At 37.9% G+C, this 21,242-nt stretch overlaps 1 protein-coding gene across 5 annotated transcripts in view; it reads right to left on the bottom strand.

The window, feature by feature from the left end:
• UTRN (utrophin) overlaps positions 1–21,242 on the bottom strand; it is a 533,820-nt gene that overhangs the window by 23,146 nt on the left and 489,432 nt on the right. For all 5 annotated transcript variants that reach the window (XM_060114636.1, XM_060114635.1, XM_060114639.1 and 2 more), the window contains 7 exons: positions 17,525–17,661; positions 12,542–12,580; positions 12,251–12,316; positions 11,086–11,151; positions 4,212–4,370; positions 3,583–3,823; positions 295–403 (listed from right to left, as the gene is read on the bottom strand). In XM_060114636.1, the coding sequence (XP_059970619.1) occupies positions 295–403; positions 3,583–3,823; positions 4,212–4,370; positions 11,086–11,151; positions 12,251–12,316; positions 12,542–12,580; positions 17,525–17,661 (817 nt within the window). The remainder of the gene's footprint in view (positions 1–294; positions 404–3,582; positions 3,824–4,211; positions 4,371–11,085; positions 11,152–12,250; positions 12,317–12,541; positions 12,581–17,524; positions 17,662–21,242) is intronic.

The following is a 21,242-nucleotide window of genomic DNA, read 5'->3' on the forward strand; positions in this document are numbered from 1 at the left end:
AAAAAATAAATTGTGCTCATCCCAAAAGGAAAGAGCTCTTTTTCATCTTTCATCAAAATTCAGTCCACTACTACACCTTATATAAACAAGTGCATTATAGTTTATTATTCTAAAATGTTTGCTTTTTTGGTATAGTTAAAATGGCTTTGTACTCAGCTGAGACCACAGAGAATACAAATTCCTTTATGCCCTAAGGCACCCATGTGTAAGAATGTTATTTAAAATGAAAAGCCAACAAATGGCTAAGCCCAGAGTAGACCGGGGAGGGAGTAGCCAAGTCTTGGGGACGCGGACCTGCTTGATGGAACTGTGGGCCGGGGTCCGGATCCAGCGAGTAGTTCAGTGCGGATTGCTGAGGTGAAGCCCAGGGGGAGACGCCATTGATTTGGGAATCCGATTCAGGCTGGAATCACATTCAGAGGTTAGAACAGAGGAAAGATTCAAATAACGATTAAAGAAAACATTTCCGTTTCTAACTTCCCCTCCCCAACTACAGATAATTAAATCACATAACATTCTTCACCCTCAGTCATTTTCAAATACATTTTAGCATCAGTTGGTGGGCTCACCAGTATTCACCTGAGGACCAAGTGGTCCTTTCCTTTTGATTTGGGCACCTTGAAGAACTTACTTGGTTGTATGGCAAGCTTTACCTATCAATGTCAGTGTCATTCCTCAATTGTTCCATTATTTTTATGTCAACCAAGTGAATTTGGAAACATGTTTCATTCATCTTTTAAAAAATTAACACTTTCTCATATAGTAAATTTATCTAATTTCAAAATTAGCTCCTTTTTTATTCAAATCAATATTTAACAGCAATACTGGAGAGTGGTGAAGAGCACGATTCTGGATTTAGCTGTTCGGATACAAACTCAGTCACTCGGAGCTGAGTAATTTGGAGGAAATTTTTTTCTCTTTTTTTTTTTTGTGGCTGCACTGCACTGTGGCATGTGGGATATTTGTTCCCCAACTAGGGATAGAACCCACACCCCAGGCAGTGGAAGCATGGAGTCTTAACCACTGGACCACCAGGGAAGTCCCTCTGAGGAAATTTTATGATCATCTGCTTTTTATTTATAAAACTGAATTTTTTATTTATAAACTAGTGGTAAGAGTGCCTGTGTCAGAGGGTTTTGTGAAGGAGGTGATCAATTAGCATTTCTAAAGCAATTAGAACAGAATCTGACACCTAATAAATACTTCACAAAGGCAGAAAGTTTGAAATGGACAAGTACATGGTCAAATTAGAAAAGTGTGATCCACTGTAAAGGGAATGCAGAAGTTACAATGGTTTTTTCTTTTAAATATATTTTTAATAAATTATTTATTTATGGCTGCATTGGGTCTTCATCGTTGGGTCTTCATTGGTGCACACGGGCTTTCTCTAGTTGTGGTGAGTGGGGGCTACTCTTCATTGCAGTGCGTGGGCTTCTCATTGCAGTGGCTTCTCTTGTTTCAGAGCTCAGGCTCTAGGCATGTGGGCTTCAGTACTTGTGGCACACGGGCTCAGTAGTTGTGGCTTGCAGGCTCTAGAGCACAGGCTCAGTAGTTGTGGCACACAGGCTTAGCTGCTCTGTGGCATGTGGGATCTTCCTAGATCAGGGCTCGAACCCACGTCCCCTGAATTGGCAGGCAGATTCTCAACCACTGAGCCACCAGGGAAGTCCCAGTTACAAGGTTTTTGATGCTGATTTTTCCATTACATCTATATTAGCTGAAGTCTGGTAGTTTTGCTAGTTTTTACTATCAGAGTTGAATTTTCCATCAACTTCTGGCATTCATGCTAAGTCATTAAGAAGGGATAAGAGTTCCACAGTCTGGAATACACAGAGCCATTTAGATATCCGATTTCTCGAAAAGCATTACTGTGCAATTCTGAAGGCTCACGAGCCATTAGGCAGCTCTGTCTAACAGGAGGAAGCTAGTAGGGGGAGGTGAGGGTGAGCAGAAGAGCCTTCGGCTCTCTTAAGAGCATCAACAGACTACAGCAAACAAAGCTTTCAAGCACAGCTTCCTTCTACAACAATTCTACCTATGCAGTAAATCCTTAATACTCACACTTCATATTCTAAATAAGAGAGTTCCAGAGAAGAGTCATCCCTTAACCAGGTACCATTCAGAAACATCAAATTCACATTACTAACAATGTAGCTTTTCCAATGTATACGAGTGGCACCAAGATAAGCTTCAAACATTCAAAGTACTTAGAGAAAACCAGCCAGGTCTTGGGGAAGGTCTAATGATGCACAGTTCCAAAGTAAACCTTCCCCCAAGCAGTCTCACAAAAAGGCTGAAACAGTGACAGACATTAAGAAAGTATAAGGGGTATTCTGTGGCCCACTGTGCAGGTAATGCAAAAATTACACTGTTTTGAATGATTCTGACATGTTAAAAGATACTGATAGCAACGGCAAAAAGATGGTTTTCTAAAATTTGAGAAAATCACTGGAGAGAGAGTTGTTTCTGCCTTTGACTCAATAAATCATTCCTGGAGAAAGTCATTCCTATTCACTGTGTAGGGGCCCCATACTGCATAGGCCAGAGAAAAAGGCAAAAGATGACATGAATTCTCATGTCAGGGATTCTTCAAGAGAGAAAAGTTCCAGGTCCATTTGCTGGGATTCCATACAATAGACACCTGCTGCAAAGACATCTTCACTACCAGTTCTGTGACATGACACCTATTCTTTAACTGCTAGATGTAATCAGGTACTTGATTCTCTATAGTGTGTTGTGTCTTTATAGGTGATACTACCTTATATATCATACTATTTTGCTATGGTCTCTAACAAGATCGAAGGTAAAAAGGCAGAAGCTGTATCTGATGCTTCTTTTATATCCCAAAGAACAGTGTTTTTCAAAATTGCAGGCTATTATCCATTGATGAGTTATAAAACCAGCACTAAGAAAGAAATACAGAAGAAAAATAAGAGGTAGGGAGGGAGGGAGGAAGGAAGGAAGGGAAGAAGGAAAGAAGGAAGGAAAAAAATAGAAAGTAAGAGGCAGCATTTTTTAATAACAGCAATTAGCATTTTGTATTCATCATACATGTATGCATTCATCATAATGCAAATTGTATTTTTTATTGTCAAGAAAGTCTGCAAACAACTGCCATAAAACATGCTATGGTAGGAAATAATAGCTATGTTAGGAAATAATAACTGCAAATTAATAAACATCTGTTACTTAATTTCTTGAAAATAGCTCATTGGAAGGAGGTTTTACCATGAAGAGTTCACGTCACTTCCTTTCCCTTAATGCCCACAGATGTTTCCCAAATGTAATTTACGTAGATATATGTTATAGGATCTTTTGCCTTAAACTATTCAGAGCTGAGATAGATTTCAGTGTTAAAGAAGAATGCGCAATTCCATCTTAAGCTGGGAAAACACATTTTTTGGTGCCAGTGAGCATTTAATGCTTATGTTTGAAGAGGGATTTCTAACACAGTCTAAATCCACTATGGAGAGGAGAAACCGGAAGTGAACCTCTCTACCAACTCTGGGACTGAGTCCCATGGGACACGGGACTGGGGCAGATGGGGTGGGGACAGGTGACATCAAGTTCTGCATACGCTACCTGCTCTAGCAGCTGCCGAAGTCGGTGGAGCTGAGATTCCAGCTGCTTGTTGTGATCTTCCAAAATTTGCATCCTAGCCTCCAACCGACCTTTATGCTGCCTGAGGAGTTTTGCTTCTGCTATAAGTTCTGAATCCTCCGATGTGTGATGAGGAGATACAACAGAGTCTGGAGGGGAGCCAACAGGGAGGCCCCTTCTCAAGTGTTGGTCTTTCAGCTGCTCGTATTCCACTTGCAGATTTCTAGTGTAGAGAAGGGAAAACTGGAATTAGTATTGTATACCTCACCTTCTCACTAAAATTGTCCATGAGCTCCAAATGTAGCCCATGCTACTAACTTCCTCATAGGTAAAAACACGTACAACAATGATATAAGCAAGCATGAATAAAAGTGTGCTTTTAAATAAACAAGTGCTCTAACAGACACCATCCCTGAACCCTGAAATGCAGCTGTAATCTGCAGCCAGCTGCCCAGCGTGAATGTCCTCTTAAAACTTTGCCTCCACTGTACTTCCTGGACAATAGTCCTGAAAATAGAATGGGTAAGGCTCATGTTGAAGTGGATATGAAAGAATTCCCCATCAGAAGTTTCCCCAGGGTGACACATCTTCTCCTCCCAGGTCTAGCACACCTTTGTTCTTCCTCAAGGTCAGCAATGATCCGCTCCAGTTCTCCGCGTTCTTCCCTCTCTACCGACTTCAGGATCTGAGCGGGACTCTGGGGCTGGCTCACAGGGGACTCCCCTCCGAGCGTCTGGCAGTACTGCTGGATGAGGGCATGCTCGTCCTCCCTATGGAGACAAAGGAGACACACAAAAAGGCTCACATCGGGACATGGATGTCTGGAGGTAAAGGAAGTAGAAACAATGATGGTCAGGATGGCTACTGAGCCATGACTGCCTTAGAGCTCAGTGTCCCAATGACCTCACTTTAAAACTCTGGGAAGATATTTTACCTAATAGTGTATGTATACTATACACACATACCAACATTTCATGCTTTGCCTTGGTCTAACATGTATATCTCACAAACCTTAGAAGAGATATTTTACTCAGCAGAGGATAAAAAGTACAACACTTAAATAGTTAATATGAAAGACTGTATAGGTAAAATCAATAACTGAATGCCAAAAGAGTAGGTTAAAAGACTGCTAATTAAAAATAAACTGCTATAGGGCTTCCCTGGTGGCGCAGTGGTTGAGAGTCCGCCTGCCGATGCAGGGGACATGGGTTTGTGTCCCGGTCCGGGAAGATCCCACATGCCGTGGAGAGGCTGGGCCCGTGAGCCATGGCCGCTGAGCCTGTGCGTCCAGAGCCTGTGCTCCACAATGGGAGAGGCCACAACAGTGAGAGGCCCGCATACCACAAAATTAAATAAATAAATAAATAAATAAATAAACTGCTATAGACTGTTTCCCCTCCCCGAAATTATGTTGAAACCTAATCCCCGGTGTAAAGGTGTGTGGAGGTAGGGTCTTTGGGAGGTGATTAGGTCATGAGGGTGGAGCCTCTAAGATTAGGATTAGTGCCCTTATGAAAGAGACCCCAGAGAGCTCCCTTCCTGCTTCTGCCATGTGAGGGAACCACAAAATGACAGCTATGAACCAGGAAGGGGTCCTCATCAGGTACTAAATCCGCTGGCTCCTTGATCTTGGACTTCCCCGTCTCCAGAACTATGAGAAAAAAGTGTTAGTCATTTATAAGCCACCTAGTTTGTAGTCTTTTGCTACAGCAGTTCCAATCAACTAGTTGATTTCACTGTCTTTAGCATGTGGTTAAAAGCAATTTTATAATGCTTTGTAACCCAAAGCATGGGAGAAGCAAATCCTTATATTCTTTCATTTAAATAACTTAGCATAAATTATAATTGTAGATATTTATAAAATAGCTACAGATATCTTACTTGATATTATCAGCATGTCACTTCTAGGATCAATCATTCTGCATTAAACAAGGAACTCCAGTTAACTGACTTGGGTTCTCCCACTTTTCTAACTACTTGTCTAATGAACTAGACATATTAATAATGTGGTCAAATCTAATGATTGACAGAAACAGAAGTATAACAAAGTAGACAAAGTTGATATGTTTATGTGAAGGAAACGCTTATCAGCAAAACTGGAATCCCTTCCCTTCTTTTACCAGAGATCCAGTCAGATCTCCTTGTAAATGTGCAAATGACAGACTTCCTGGCTAATACTAGCAGGAGAGTCCTGCTATAGAATACCTTTGGCAGACTGTACCTGATCTGTTTTGATGGCTTTTGGTAAACAAATCCTGGAATCTATCGATTTATAGGATAGGGCTTCAGAAAAATATCTTGTAAGTTATGTAGCTATCAGAGTATAAAATGGAGCTATTCCATGACTGAACCAGCTCCCTACTGTGTAAGTGATGTGACTGCAAATATCCCTTAAAGACCTCATCTGTTACCCTGCGGTCAGAGCACATCCTAACGCAGCCAGAAGTAACCTGGTGAGTGGCACGGGCAGTCCTGGACCTTTTGCTTATGAGTAATGCTTGATACTAGGTGAGATCTTTGATTCTGTGAATCAAATTTGAAAATCCAACCCTGTGTTATCACACTTTACTCTGATAAAGAGGGGACATGAAATTGCATCTGAGAGGTAGTGAGTTCTTAGAAAAGGTATCTCCTGAGCACTGAGATCAGAGCGATATAAAGAAGGAACTGAAAATAATGACTGTTAGGCCTGCAAAACAGCCAAAGCACAGGTTCAAATGAGCCACTTGCTGATTTACTTTGCTTCCTTTATCAGTAAACCTCCCTAATCTCACCACCTTTCTACTATCAAATGAATAAAAAAGGAGTGGGACTCTGTCAACACAGTTAGAAACTGGAAATAAGAAACATAGATGGGAAGGACTAAAATAAGCTATGGCATCACCTTTTGATTACCTGTCCTGCGAAAACACCATATCACTGTGAAATAAATAAGGGAGCCTCTCAGAAGAATCTCATGCTTGCTTCTAAATTTAGAAGGGTGAGGATAAGAGGAGAGAATGGGTTCTGCACCAATGCAGAGCAGCAGTGTTTGAAAGCAGAATCCAGGGACTTCCCTGGTGGTACAGTGGTTAAGCCTCTGCACTTGCACTGCAGGGGGCATGGGTTTGATCCCTGGTCAGGGAACTAAGATCCCACAAGCTATGCAGTGTGGTCAAAAAAACAAATTAAAAAAGAAAGAAAGAAAGCAGAACCCAAAGCTCCTAGGATGCCCATGTAGCAAAATCAAACAGAAACCTGGCAAGGAGGTATGTGTGTGTGTGTTTGGAGGTGGGGGAGGGTATTTTCCTGAGAGGGAGTAAATGGGTAATTTATTATTATACCCTAAACATAACTGTATCATGAAGGAGCAGAAAAGGCTGTGAGGCTAATGTATCAACACCACAGGGATACCAATTACCTGCTAAGGATGACAAGACTCTAAGTCAGGGATGCCTGGAGGCACTTCACTCAATTTAAGTGAAGAGAGAGGCCATAATAAGAGAGGATTAAAAAGTACAGGTCTAATAAATGGACAGGACAAATGGACAAAGCATAAAAATACAGTGCATATAAACTAAATAATAAAATGAAAAAATAAAGTAATAAAAAAGTAAGAGTAGAGGAGAACATTTGTAAATATTTCTCAGGCGAAAAAGAGGAGTATAGAAACTAAAAAGACTGAGTATGGAAAAAAGAAATAATAACAAAAGAAAAATGGTCATATATATCCCAGTGAAAATGTTATCTATTCAGGATAAAGCATCTCAAGAAATCAGCCAGAAATCAAAACAAAACAGGAAATCATTTGTTTGTAAAGAAAGAAAAATGTTTAGCCTCCAATTCTCATAATATCCAATGTCCAAAGTTAACGGACAAGGTCTAGAGTCCTAACCTAGCCATTCATATGACCAACCAGGTCAAGTAAATGTACAGCAAAGGGCTTTGTCCGCAGTTTCCTTCCTTTAAAGATTTTTTTTCTGTTCCAGGCTTCAGAGTTGCAAACAGCAATGCCTGTGCCAATCAGGCCAGCCCCCCAATTTGATACTTCCACATACAACAGTGTCGCTCAAGGGCAGATGGCAGATGGAGTGAGACATCCTGATGGCAATGGCCTAAGGAGATGTCCTTGAGTTCCAGCTACTCAGATTCCCCAGGACTATGCTGAGTCCTGTCTCTTTTTGAGACACGGTTGCTCAATTCCTCCTTGAAAGAAATTTAGTATCCTTAAAATTAATGCCTTTAAATTGTCCACAGTCAGACTTTCAGGAGAAAAGGGAATATTGAGAATTGAGTTTATGTGGGAGTAAAAAGCCACGAGATTGATTCAGGTCTAGGCTGGGGAGGTAGCAGCCCATGATGCATGGAGGTACCATGACTAATTAACCAGCTTCACAGAAGATGAACATTGATAGGAGCCAGGGAGCTGGTTTCATAGACCAGTTTGAAGGACAGAGAAAGGCTCAAACTGCAGATACAAATGGCTAAAGGGCCTTGGGTAACTTAGAGAGAATTACAAGTTCAAGTCTCAAAATTCCCATCTCAAAGGCATAGGGCTTTCTTCTATTGCCTATGGCTGAGATCACCCAAAACCAAATTTGGGAGATTGGGCCCAGCAGATGTTGAATTACAAATTTATTATTGTAATACTTATTCATCTTGTCAAGTCAATAGTACTGATTAAAATGAAAATATTTTAAAGGTAAATATTATACATTTAAGGGAGAAAAAAATGACCATTCTATGTCAAACCACTGGATTTTAGGTCCAGAGTAGGGTTTCGAGGGTTGAGTCCTTGTCAGCGTTCTCACTTGATGGAACCCCTGCATGTTCCCAGGAAAAGAACCCCAGAATACTCAGTAGTTCAAACCGTGAAAGAGCAAAGAAATTCCAGATTGGCTTTATCAAAGTAAGATTTATTAACATATTCATTAAGAAAATATTAATGTACCAGTAACTGGAAAACAATTTCTCTTTAGTGATTTATACATTCTTACACTATTAATTTAATCTCCCATAGAAGAGAGAATTTGGTTCCTTGCCTTTTCCAGCACCTCGAGGCCACCACATTCCTCCATTTTCAAAGCCAGCAGCGTAGCACCTGTAAAATCTCTGTATCTTACCTCTGCTTCTACCGTTACCTCCCCTTCCGTAACTGACTCTCCTCCCTCTTTCAAAGACCCTTGCAACTACACTGGACCCACCTAGATAATCCAGGATAATCTTCCCATCTCAAGATCCTTAATTTAATCACTTGTGCAAAGTCCCTTTTGCCATATAAAGTGACACATTCATAGGTTTCAGGGATTAGGATGTTGACTTCTTTGGGGGCCCATTATTTTGTCTACTTCAAATGCCCTCACCATGTTCCTACCCTGTGGGAACACGTATCCATCTCCCCTCTAGCCTGTAAGATTCCTGAAGACAGGTCGACCTTTATGTATACAGTATTGGATGCATGGCAGTGGTGTGCTGCTAAGTGTTCACCAGCAGGTTCTCTACAAGATAAGTACATAAAAAGGCCCCGATTTATAGCATTTTTAATTCTATGGTTTAAATACCTTCCTCACGGCCAATTTAAGCTAATGACTTCACAGAATGTAGAGCTGAGAAAAGATACACAGTTGCAGCACACCACCTGACACCCCAAGAGCATAGATAATAGTAAAGTGAAGTAAAATAATTAGGATGTGATGAGTTTTGAGTATTACTTTTGTTTTTATTTTAACCTAATCTATTGAACTGCAAGTGTATACAAATGAACTTGAATAATGGCTCTGTTTAACAAGAAGCTTACAAACTTCTTGAAAATTTAACAACCAGCTCTCACAATTGCCTCCAGCATGCTACTGCAAGGTAGGGTTACAATAAATATTTGCTGGATGGAAGAATGAGTTAAGATATCTGCTGATAGTATATTAAAATGTATTCAGCTGTTAGTCATCTGATTATTGTCTTTTCTCAGGCATTGGTGCTAAATTTAAAAATAAATAGTGCTTATTCTAATTTGAAAATAGGAGAAACTAAATTTGAACATTGCCTTTACTCTGTTCACAAGATGCAAAAAACACATTTTAAAGAATTTAAGTTTGGTTTTAATTATTTTGGTTTTAATGATTATTTTTAAATTTTGTTTAATTCTTTAGCTATTTGTCAAATGTGGTGGAAGTCATGTGGATTTAGGATATTCAAGATACTTAACTACTTTATAAGAAATGCATACTAGGAGGTTAAATATGAAACAAGCATTATGAATATGCTATTATCTTGCTTTGGGAATTGTTCCAAACTCACAGTACATTAATAATAAGGTAAATCACTACTGTATTATTATATAGTATTAACTTGTTAATCTTTGAAATTTAAAATTGAACAATCTCCTGAGAGCTTTTATTTATAAGCTTAATGATAGTAAAACAATTTTTTAAAAAATATTGACCAGGGCCTCCCTGGTGGTGCAGTGGTTGAGAGTCCGCCTGCCGATGCAGGGGACACGGGTTCGTGCCCCGGTCCAGGAAGATCCCACATGCCGCGGAGCGGCTGGGCCCGTGAGCCATGGCCGCTGAGCCTGAGCATCCAGAGCCTGTGCTCTGCAACGGGAGAGGCCACAACAGTGAGAAGCCCGCGTATTGCCAAAATATATATATATATATATATTGACCAGAAGACATTCCATGTTAGAGTGCCCTAAGGTATTTCAACTTGGCTCTCTCCATGATCTTTTTTAGTATAAAACACCTAAGAACCATGTTCTACAACGTTCCTGGCTACCTTACAGCTTCCCACCAGATCCAGACCACAATGAATCTGTGTGAGTCAAGTAAACTTGACACTATTGAAATCTTTTAGACATCATTCAGAATTTAAAATGTTAATTCCAAGGTGGTGGAGGGTGGGAAAAGTTCTAAAAGCAAGATGGCACACAACAGTGGGATAATCAGAGATAAAATATCTGTCTAGAAAGGTTTTTAAAAAGTATTCTTAAGTTAAGGAGGCTTTTCCTAGTTGCTAATAAAATCAGATATTGGCAGAAGAGTTAACACTTTTCAATGAAGGGTGGGGAAGAGATGTCCAAGCCTGTGTGGGTTATAATTATTAAATGGCAGAGATTATGGAGAAAATGTGAGCACACAGAAGGAAGAGAATTTTACAGAATAGCACATATTCTGTAGAATTACATTTGTTAAATTAACAAGAAATATCAGACAAATGGAATGAATATCTATATCTGTATTTATAAATAAAACAATCTGATTTTCCTGAGGCAGATGAGTGGCCAAATGTAGGATTTTTTTCAGTAACTTATATGAAACTAACTAAATAAACATATCCAATTTATACTATCATGGCTTGAAAGCATAAAATCTATGTAGACATTTTTATAACCACACTTATCAATTTTGATTGGGATCAAAATTCAGGGCTGCAATCAATGAAGATTATATCCGACAGCCATAATACAAGAACTAGCTTTCCCAGGCAGCACTAATTTCATGATTTACTTACACACTTCCTGTGGTAGAGCTGCTATCAGTGAGGAAAGACCCATTAGTCCTTTCCATCTGGGCCAGTCTGAAAAATGAAAATAAGGAGGTTAGAGAATGTGGTCATATAGGGCATAGGATGTCGACTGGTACATCCTCAAGTGTTCCTTAAACTGTCCTAATTCTCACAAAATACAGAATGGCCCAAACCCCCCAGCAAGACTTTGAAATTAAAACAACCTCTAATGTTGAGCTATATTTCTATCACCACTGCCTTAAGGCCTGGAGACCTTTATTTTATTTATATCATGTTACTTAGTCTCCTAATAGACCTAGTCTCAGAATTGACCTCCCAGACCCTTAAGTCAGTCTTCATTCTCACACAAATCTGATTATGTTCCTCTCGTGTTTAAAGACTCTCCATGACTCCCCTTTACCAAAGGACAGAATCCTACTCCTTAGCAAGTGGGCCCCCCATTATTGGACTTCAGCTTCTTTTCCTTCATTCCTTCTCATCCTTTCCCCTTTCTCTACCTGCAATCCTTTAAATAAACCATGTTCTTTCCTAGCTCAATGCTTCTGAGTATGTTTTTCCAATGGTCCAAGCCTGACTTTCTCCCAAAATTTCTACTTGGCCTAGACTCAGTTCAAATGTTACTATGTTATGGTGCTTGAACTAACCTTTTAAGGCATAGGTAGTAACTAGCACTGCCAATGCTTAGTGTATATTTTTTTCCTGAAAGTTTGTACATACCATCAAGACCAGCCTCTACTCTATATTGTTTGGGGACTCTAAAATAAACCCCTATAATAAAGCTTTAGCATACATTTAATTACATATTTTAATTCATATGTGCACCCTCTCCTGAGAACACTTTCAATCCCTACTTTCATTCACTGAAAACTGGGTTACATTATCTAAACCCTGCTTGTACAGTGTTTGGATTCTCATGAGCTCAGTAATCACCTCCCATGGAGATTTAGTCCATAGAATGTATAGCAGGTGTTTGGTAAAGTGCAAATTACAACATGGAGAGATGAAAGCCCAGCTTTCAAATACAATGGAATCACGACTTCTGCAAAACTACCTCCCTTAAATCAAGGCATGTTAATAATATAAGATTAATACAGAAAGAGAGACATTCTGGGTGGCAGTGCAGTGAAGTGCTCCTATCAAAGTTTCTTACCGTGTAGCATACTGTTCTATTCTTGAATGGGTATCATCATGAAACAGCTGAGGAGACTGTGAAGGGCTGTAAGAGAGAAAGCAAACAAACAGTTTTACACACAAATGTTGATAGATGTTACTTTAGGAATGTTAGCTTAGTTAAATAATGAATTTGACATGCAAACACACCACTAGGATTGTTACCCAGGAGGCAGAACTATTATTTTAGAACAAGAGTTTAGTAACCACCCCATGCTAATAAAGCTGATCAGAACATCAGTCTCGTGCATATGGAGCTGTGAATACTCACTCATAGTGCTCTGGCCACATACTGATGAGTGTGATAGGACTGCAAAGAGGGCAGAGGGAGACAAAAGTCATAGAACAAACACTTTAGAGCAATTTAAGAGAAAAGCAGTGGGGCGTAGGGGTGGGGGACATTCTCAATTGTCTTCCACTCCCATGTTTGGTTGCCCTGAGGTCCACCGTGACAAAATCAAAACTAACAGAAATGACTGTTTATTCTAGAAAAGATACTGTGTATTCAAGTGCCTGCAGGGGCCTTTTCACAAATATCACAGGATATTTGTTATAGATAGTAAACACATCTTTAAATAATCTGATTGAAAAAAGAAACAGAACGCTCTAAAATACCTCAAAATTATGGAATAATTTAAACAATAATGTTCCATAACATACCGAAGGGAGATACAATCATATTTTTGTTTTTCCTGGAGAAGAAACTTGATCAGAATGGTAAAGTTAAATACCAAAGACTACATTGTATACTGACGGCAGAGTTGTGATAAGATGAGAATGTTCTGAATCTTTGCTCAATTTTAAAGGTAAAAATCCAAATCCAGGTGTACACAAAGTATCTCAACCTCACAGATTCACTGAAAAAAGATACAACCTAGATGCGACACTTTCCTCTACACCCGGCCAAAATTCTCAATTATCCATAAAACTGAATGCAACTTTTCTAGATCATGAGACACTAACTCTCTTCAAACAAAATTTTATCCAGAAGTTCTATCTAAGAAACTGACAAAAGGAACATTGCTTGAATCAGGGCTTGAGACTGGAACTTGATTATTCAGTATCCCTCCTAAACCTGGGGGTACACTCCAACCTCCCAGCACTGCCTAGACATCCCGAAGTCTCCATGTATCCTTTGAAAACAAATGATCCTAATTAAAAGCTAGTTCAAACCCTAACCTTTTTTACTGGAGGGGAAGGAAGAGGAGGGAATACTGATGAATGTGGAAATTTAAAATTCTAAAGAAAATTAGTTTTCTAATTAAGTAAAGTCTTCTGCAAAAGCTAATGCTGATTGAAACAAAGAGGAAGGAAAGTTTAAATTATTCTAGATCTACTTGATTCTCCTATTTCTATTACAGATACATACTCAAGAAAAAGTTAATCATCTCATTATCTCCTACTGGGAAGCAAAAGTTGATGTCTGCATAGCAAAGGTTAAAAGAAGATGGAAGGTCACCTTATTGGGATGGAAAACTGAGACTCTTTGGACCTACTTTCAAAAACAGGCATTTATCCAGTCTGTGTTTGTTAGAGCATCTATACTGTAAATAGGCTTAATTACCCATGTATAAAATAGATACAACAACAATGAAACAAAACAGTATTATTCAATAGTCTTTTTACATCACTTTTCATTAACTCTGAAATATGTATGGTAAGTGTCAGGTAAATGATTTGCTATACACTTTCCAAAAAATAGGAACTGCTTGAGAGACCATTTCTAAAATTCAAGTGTACCACAACATTCACTGTGAGCTTTAAATGTAAGAAACATATGTATTTTTTGATGTTAATTGAACTCAGAAAAGCTTTGTGAAACTGCTTAACTGGTTCTTGTAAGGTTAATTCAGTTAGCACAACAGTGATTCACTGAACTAAGAATGGCAGAGGCAAAAACCTGAATTGAAGTTTCTCAAGAGAGTTTTTTATATATTGTGAAAAATTCTAAGAAAAGAAATAAAGGTTAAAAAAAACCCCAAAAGTTTAGGCTTTATTTACTTCAAAGTATCTCGATTTGCAGAAAAAAAATATTAAGTGATAAGCTTTTTCATTTAATTCTAGAAGAGGAAAACTGGACAATATTCTCCCTGCATTGTTAGAATCTATGATTAAAGGGGGTTAACAATAAGACCAATCTATGTGTTAGCCCAGACTTCATAATGCGGTCTATCCCTGCTTTCCAGAGTGGTGTTTGAACAGAGTTTGGTTAATCACACACTAATATGGAAGGAATCTGACTCTACTAAATATACGTAATGTTATATAAAATATAACCCAGACTTTCTTTGAAGAACTTCATGACTCCTTTGGTGTCTTAAATTCTCAGCAGACCGTTCCTCATGCTTCCAATCTTTTTGCCTTCTGAAGTTCATTTCTCCCCAAGCAGAGTAAGTGCAGTCCCAGTGTGCTCTAACATACAAATCTACAATGGCTCCCCACGGCTCTCAAGTAACCTACAAACACCGTGGCATGGCTTACAAGGTCCTTCATTATCTGGTTCTTGCTTTTCTCTCCATTTTCATTACTTGTCACGATTTCCAGCTTCCCATCCCAGTTTCTGAAACAATCTTGTCTTCAGGCTTTTGAAAATGTTTGCCTTGGCTTGAAACTCTCCCTCTCCTCCCCAGGCACCAAACACTGAGCGTTTGGCCCTATTATTCTTTCATTTCTCCAGGTTAGCTGTCACTTCCTGCCAGTGCAATGCCCCCACAACCATAATTCTACTTACTATGAGTTGGCTCTTGCTACAGTAAGAACTTAAAAAAACATGAAACTCATCTACTCACCTTAACCAATACCAGGGAGAGGTGTCTATTTTACTCCTTTTAATCTTCAGGGAAACCTTTTTGGCCAGTAAATCTCACACAGTTCTCAAATTTCTTTGTCACTCTTTGAGCCTGTTTCTCAGGTTTATTTTCAATGGTAACTCTTTCATCAAGCTCTACTCATTTATTTTGATTTATTTTTTGAAAAAAAAAATCTTGCATAGTTATAAAATTAATCGAATTAGTCTAATCATGGATTTGTTTACCTTCTTTCACTAATTTTCCCATAAATCCCCTCCACACATGCATGTATAATTACTGGATAGGGGATAAAACCTTACATTTTGCAGAGATGAAAGAGAAAGAAGCAAAAGAAAATTCTAGTCAGCTTCATATATAATTTCAACGCATTTACCACTTTGCTGGTTTTTCTCCAATGTTCTCTTCCCGCAAATAGGAGAATAAATGAAATCAAATTTTTTACTACCCACTCATGTAAATTGTTACACCAGAAGATTAAGTGGCCCTGTACTGGAAAGGGCTCAGTAGAAAAATGAACTATACCGACCCCAAGAACGCATCCTAGGAGTGAAAAAAGAAGAAAACCTGCCCAATGTATCCAGTAACTCATAAATCTTTTCCAAAAACGATCTTGTGACATCTGACTTAATCTTACACTCTTTTTCTTTCTCTTATTTTCCTCTCACTGACAATGCTGGTAAATTTATGTTAGCTAAATGAAGCATCTTCAGAGTTACAGCCAAAAATCATAGCGCAAAATTATTTGGCACACTTTTCTGTTCTTTTTTACTTTCACTGAGTCACCCAGAATAGAATGATTGATGTCAGTGATTACTTTGACAGTGAAAGGCAAATTATCAAAATTGCTTAAAAGGAGTTTAAAAGATCTATCTATCTGTATGATTCATATAAAGGATGCAGATATCTGGGACATAAATGGTCCCAAATGGTTTATCCAAAGAGTGAAAGGCACATCACTATTTCAAACCTATCAAAGTATCCTATAAATAAAAGCACTGTGTGATAATTCTATGCTTCAGGCAGCTACTCCAAAGGTTATTTAGATCTGATACCAAGATAAGTAAAATTTTGTCTTTATTAGAAGGTGTTCAGCATAGCTAAGCTATATATTGGATACTAAAACAAATAAGAATGTATTATCATATACTTTTGAAAAAAAAGAAAAAAAAATCTACCCACAAAACAAAGGACCAAAAATATACCTTTCCTTATGGATTTTAAGTATTTGAGTAGTGTCCTTTAAATTGAAATCGTTTCAATAAACTTTCTTCTAAAATGTACTGTGGAAAAAATGACTGGGAGGCATATATCTTAATTGTACAAAATTTGAAATCAAGCAGTTATCAAAAAGTTTGAATTTCTTGGTATGCTTTAAATGAGTATGTGGTATTTTTATCTACATATACAGCTTCTTTATATTTCTTTCTGCTGCATACCCATAATGTTACCTATGGAGGGATAAAAATACCTACTATGCTTTGGCTGTGGTCTTTCTTCTACTTCTTAGCAGTTCAACAAATTAAAAAAAAACAACTGCACATAAATGTAGCAAAGTCCCTGGTCTATAGGGTTTTATATGGGAAAAAAAATGTTGGACTAAATAGTCTATCCCTCTATTTTGACATCTTTAAAACATGGACTGTCATAATACACTGGACGATTACTATTCTCTGATTATCTCTCATATACACAATAAAATGAATTATGAGTTTTGAAGGTTAAATGTCAACACATTTTTATATGTCTTATTACAATTTTCTCTACTATATAATGAAGGAAACTCCACACTTCACACTTCAGAGCTTCTCTTCTGTAGTTATTTGAGAGGGCATATTTCTATAACTAGAACTTCACTATTCTTTACGACTAGGCACTCTGCTGATGATTAGCAATAAAAGTTAATTTCCCCCAAGATTCAAGAACAAGAAAATTGCCTTGGCAGGCATATTTATGCTGATATTTTAAAAAAGTGATTCAAAGATTTAAAATCATATTTATTTTGATCTTGATGTATAACTGTTTAGTAGTTTAAAATTTGCTCTTGCATTTCTTCTGGCTCACTTTAAAATTTCTTTTTCTTTTCATTTCAGGCTATAAATTGCTATTCTCTGCTTTATAATCCCAAAGTAATTTTGTTACTTGAAGTTTTGTTTCACTTATGTTTGTAAACTCAAATTATATACTTTTAAGAAATTTTGTCTATTTCATGTTTAGGAACACAGGCAAAATTAAACCTGGAAGTTTTGCTGTGCCATCAAAAGCAAACAGTCAAAATTCATGTTGTGAAGACTGATTCCAAGTTTATTTTACCTCTTTTAAAATGAAACATTTTACCAAAACACAGATTCTTTTTTGGTATCAGATTTCTCTTTTGTCACTAACATAAAAGTAGCAGATATAAGAGCATATACAAATACAAGTTTTAATAGTAAAATTAAACTTACGTCTCTAAGTTGTCACCTTCAAGGACTGTCTGGACAGGCAGGTAGCCAAGCCGAGGATGTTTGGCAAAGTATTTCTTCGATCTGAACTTATTCTTCAGCACCTTTGTGAAGTCCCGTACATCTTCCCCAGATGTTGTCTATGAGATTGAAAAAATTACACTTTTCTCATTAAAATGGAAGGAGACAACTATCTACAATCAAATTAGAGTTGATGTAAACTGATGCAATTACATGACCACAGTTTCAGTCGCTTTATGTATTTTTGGAATAGCGCACAAGGTCAAAACACATGGCAATCAGGACTCATCATTAAATATATCCAGCAATTAGTTTACAATTTTAAATTTTCTGTTGAGCATAAACCATAAGTAGATAATTTCCCCAATATGTTAAAAATTGGGCCTAAAAGTAAAATTAGTTTTGGCAATGTTATTGGTTGATTCCTTTCACTAAAAAAGCTGCAATATGTTATTAAACATTTGGTGATGCCGAAGTATTCTGGATATTATATGGTTTTAAATAAGGTGAATAAATCAGGCTGAGCTGAGCTATATATACAGCCTGTACAAGTCAACATAAATTGTAATCTGGAAAAAGAGAAATACACAAGAGAGAAAGAACAGGGCCATACTGGTTCTCTATATTGCAAGAAATACTGTCAGATTCTTTGTTCTTTTCCAACCATACAAACATATAATTATTTGACACAGACTAAATTAATAACGGCGATATAAAATGTGACTTTTTAAAGAAGCATTTCAAGATGATTAGTTACTAATCATTTAGGGTGAGGTGGGCTGGAATCTACCCCAACTCCCAAGCCCTCATCCACTCAATGAACTGTTCTCTGAGCCCCAGTTTTCTACTCTGTATCATCAATTCTAGTTTTTTTTTTTGGAATATGTTAAACAGACATCAACTTTTGTCCTTTTGAAAGTGTATTTAAAATATTGATGTGTGCAGAACTGAACTGAAACCTTGGTCATCTGACTCCTAGTTGGCTATCCCTTCTACAACTAGACAGACCTCACGCCAACCTCTTTACAAAGCGAAACCAGAGGACTTTTCTATAATAACAAACTGAGTACTAAATATATTGACTTACCAGCCACCTGCTTCCCTCCAGGCCTTGCCCCCTCCCCAGTCTGTCTTTTCCCTCATGACAAGCATGCCCAAGACTCATACAAACTTGTTTTGCAAACAGAAGTTTAACAAAATGTAATTATTTTTTAAAACAACTGAATTGAGTCAACCCTTATGTGGTTTTGTTACTTTCTCTTTGCTCCCATTTCACCTAAATATGTCTTCTTCTAGTAAACAGTTAAGGAAACTTTTGATTCTCTAAGTTTGCAGAGCAGAGAGAAAACATAAATCAGCCCAAGCTATTTATACATCAATTTTTACTTTATTTAAAAGGATATGTATAGCAAGCAAAGCCCGCATTATCAGTAGGCCTTGCTACCAGACCCACAATATCAAATCTTTTTCCTGAATAACAAAGAAAAAACTATATAATACCTGCAGTTATATAGATACAGACCCTCCCAAATATAAAGTGTAGAAAATGAGCTATTAATGGGAAAAAAAAAATCCAAGGCACTCTGTAGAGGAAAAAGGTTTGCTATAAGATGATGGTTTGGGGGTATTAAAATCTAACCAGGCAGAACAGGAGAGAGAAGCAGAACACAGTTGGGAGTAAAGAAGGCAATATTTAGAGACACAATTCCTGGTACAGAGAATAAAGTCAAAAGGATATATCACTACTATAAAGGACATTTGGACTTTTAGCAATGGGTATCACAACCACAGATCATTAAGTTTATACATATGTTTATCCTGAATGTTTTGGTAGAGAGAAAAAAAAGGAAGAAGCTTTCCATGATAGAAATACAAAAAGAAGGCCCCATGCAATAAGCGTTTATGACCCAATTTATTTCTATGTTTGCTCTTAACACACTGTTAATATACAAGGAGATAAAGAAGTAACGGCCTCCAGCTTTTACTTGGTCCATTTCCATCCGGCAATAAGAAGGTTTTTATTGCTCGGGCCAGTGATTTTCAAGCCATATCCAGGTCTTTAACTCAGGCAGCCCTGAGTGGGGTGGCTGGGAGAAAAGGCCAGGTGGGCAAGGCACCGGGCCACTTCCCCAGTCTGCCTCAGCCAGGACAGCGTAAAATACAGTGTCCTTTAGTATATTCATGGCGTTGTGCAACCATCACCACAATCTAATTCTAGAACATCATCATCACCTCAAAAAGAAAGAAAGCCTGTACCGATTAGCAATCATTCCCACCCCTCTTCCCAACCCCATCTCCTCCCCTCAGCCTCTGGCAACCACTAATCTACTTTCTGTTTCTGTGGATTTGTCTATTCTGGACATTTCTTATAAATGGAATCATATAACATGTGGTCTTTTGTGACTGGCTTCTTCTACTTAGTATAATGTTCTTCTAGCTTATCTCTATTTTGGTTTCATTGTGAACTCTTGTTTGGGAAAAAAAATGACACATCATTAAAAGTACAAGTCCAATTCCGCATCACACATTCTTTAACTAAATACATTCAGGACATCAAAGAACAAAGCAAAACCAACCGACCAACAGAAAACTCTTCTCTCTCCCACAAAAAACAAACAAAAAACACCTACCTGCCTCCCAAAAAGTTATAGCAGGGGTTTCAGATAATGCTCAAATTTGATACTTAGAAAAAATGAGTGCATTCTCATATACAGTGCTAATGAGGAAAAAAAACTACCACCAGCAGTTGTAATTTAAGGGCACTACATTCACTAACGCCATAAACTTTATGCAATATTAAAAGGAAAAGTGAAAAGTAATTCATCCCACAGGAATGTGATTCTTTAGCTGGGATAAAGCCAAGAAAGTGAATTATGCCTATTTTCTCACCAAAAAAGGTTAAAATAGGGTATTCCCTGGCAGTCCAGTGGTGAGGACACTGCACTTCCAATATTGGAGGTGCAGGTTCAATCCCTGGTCAGGGAACTAAGATACTGCATGCCGCATGGCGTGACCAAATAAAAAAAAGGCTTAAATATATTTGTACGTATTTGATCTAATTTCCTATCTAATAACAGTACTTAATATTTCTCTGTTTGAAGGTGCTAGAGCAACGGTTTGGTAAAAAGCTAAACAGAGGACCACCCACCTAGCATAATGAATATCATCAAACTCAACTCTGTCTCCATGCTAGTATGCAGACAGAGTTATTCTTGTTCTTTTTAAAGCAAACAACTATTGATATTATGATATGAAGATGAAATCGAAAGGATCATTCATTACTACAGAAATTATCCAGCATTAAGTTATCCATGCATTTCTCGAAAGACTAGGTTTTCACTTATTGCTGTAAGAAAAGAAATAAAACGAACAAAAGACTTTGTAGATCTCATTAGATGTAACGAGGGTAATATATTAGCACAGAAGTCTCACCTTATAAATAGCTTTCCTTCAATCTTTTTTTTTTTTTTTTACTATCAAGGGCAGTGAGAGTATCATCACTATTTTGACCCAAAAGGAAACTGACACTAAGGCTTTCAGGGATTCAGATTGACAAGGTCAGTAAGGCAAGAGCTGCTCTTGCAAACCCGGGTCTTTTCACCATACCAGAGCTATATCACCTCTCCATGAAAAAAGGAGCAGTCTTAAGTCTTGTAAGCAAAAGAAGCCATAGCCATTGACTAAACTATTATTATAGTCT

The sequence above is a fragment of the Mesoplodon densirostris genome, chromosome 12, assembly GCF_025265405.1.
Source record: "Mesoplodon densirostris isolate mMesDen1 chromosome 12, mMesDen1 primary haplotype, whole genome shotgun sequence".
Taxonomy (NCBI): Eukaryota; Metazoa; Chordata; class Mammalia; order Artiodactyla; family Ziphiidae; genus Mesoplodon; species Mesoplodon densirostris.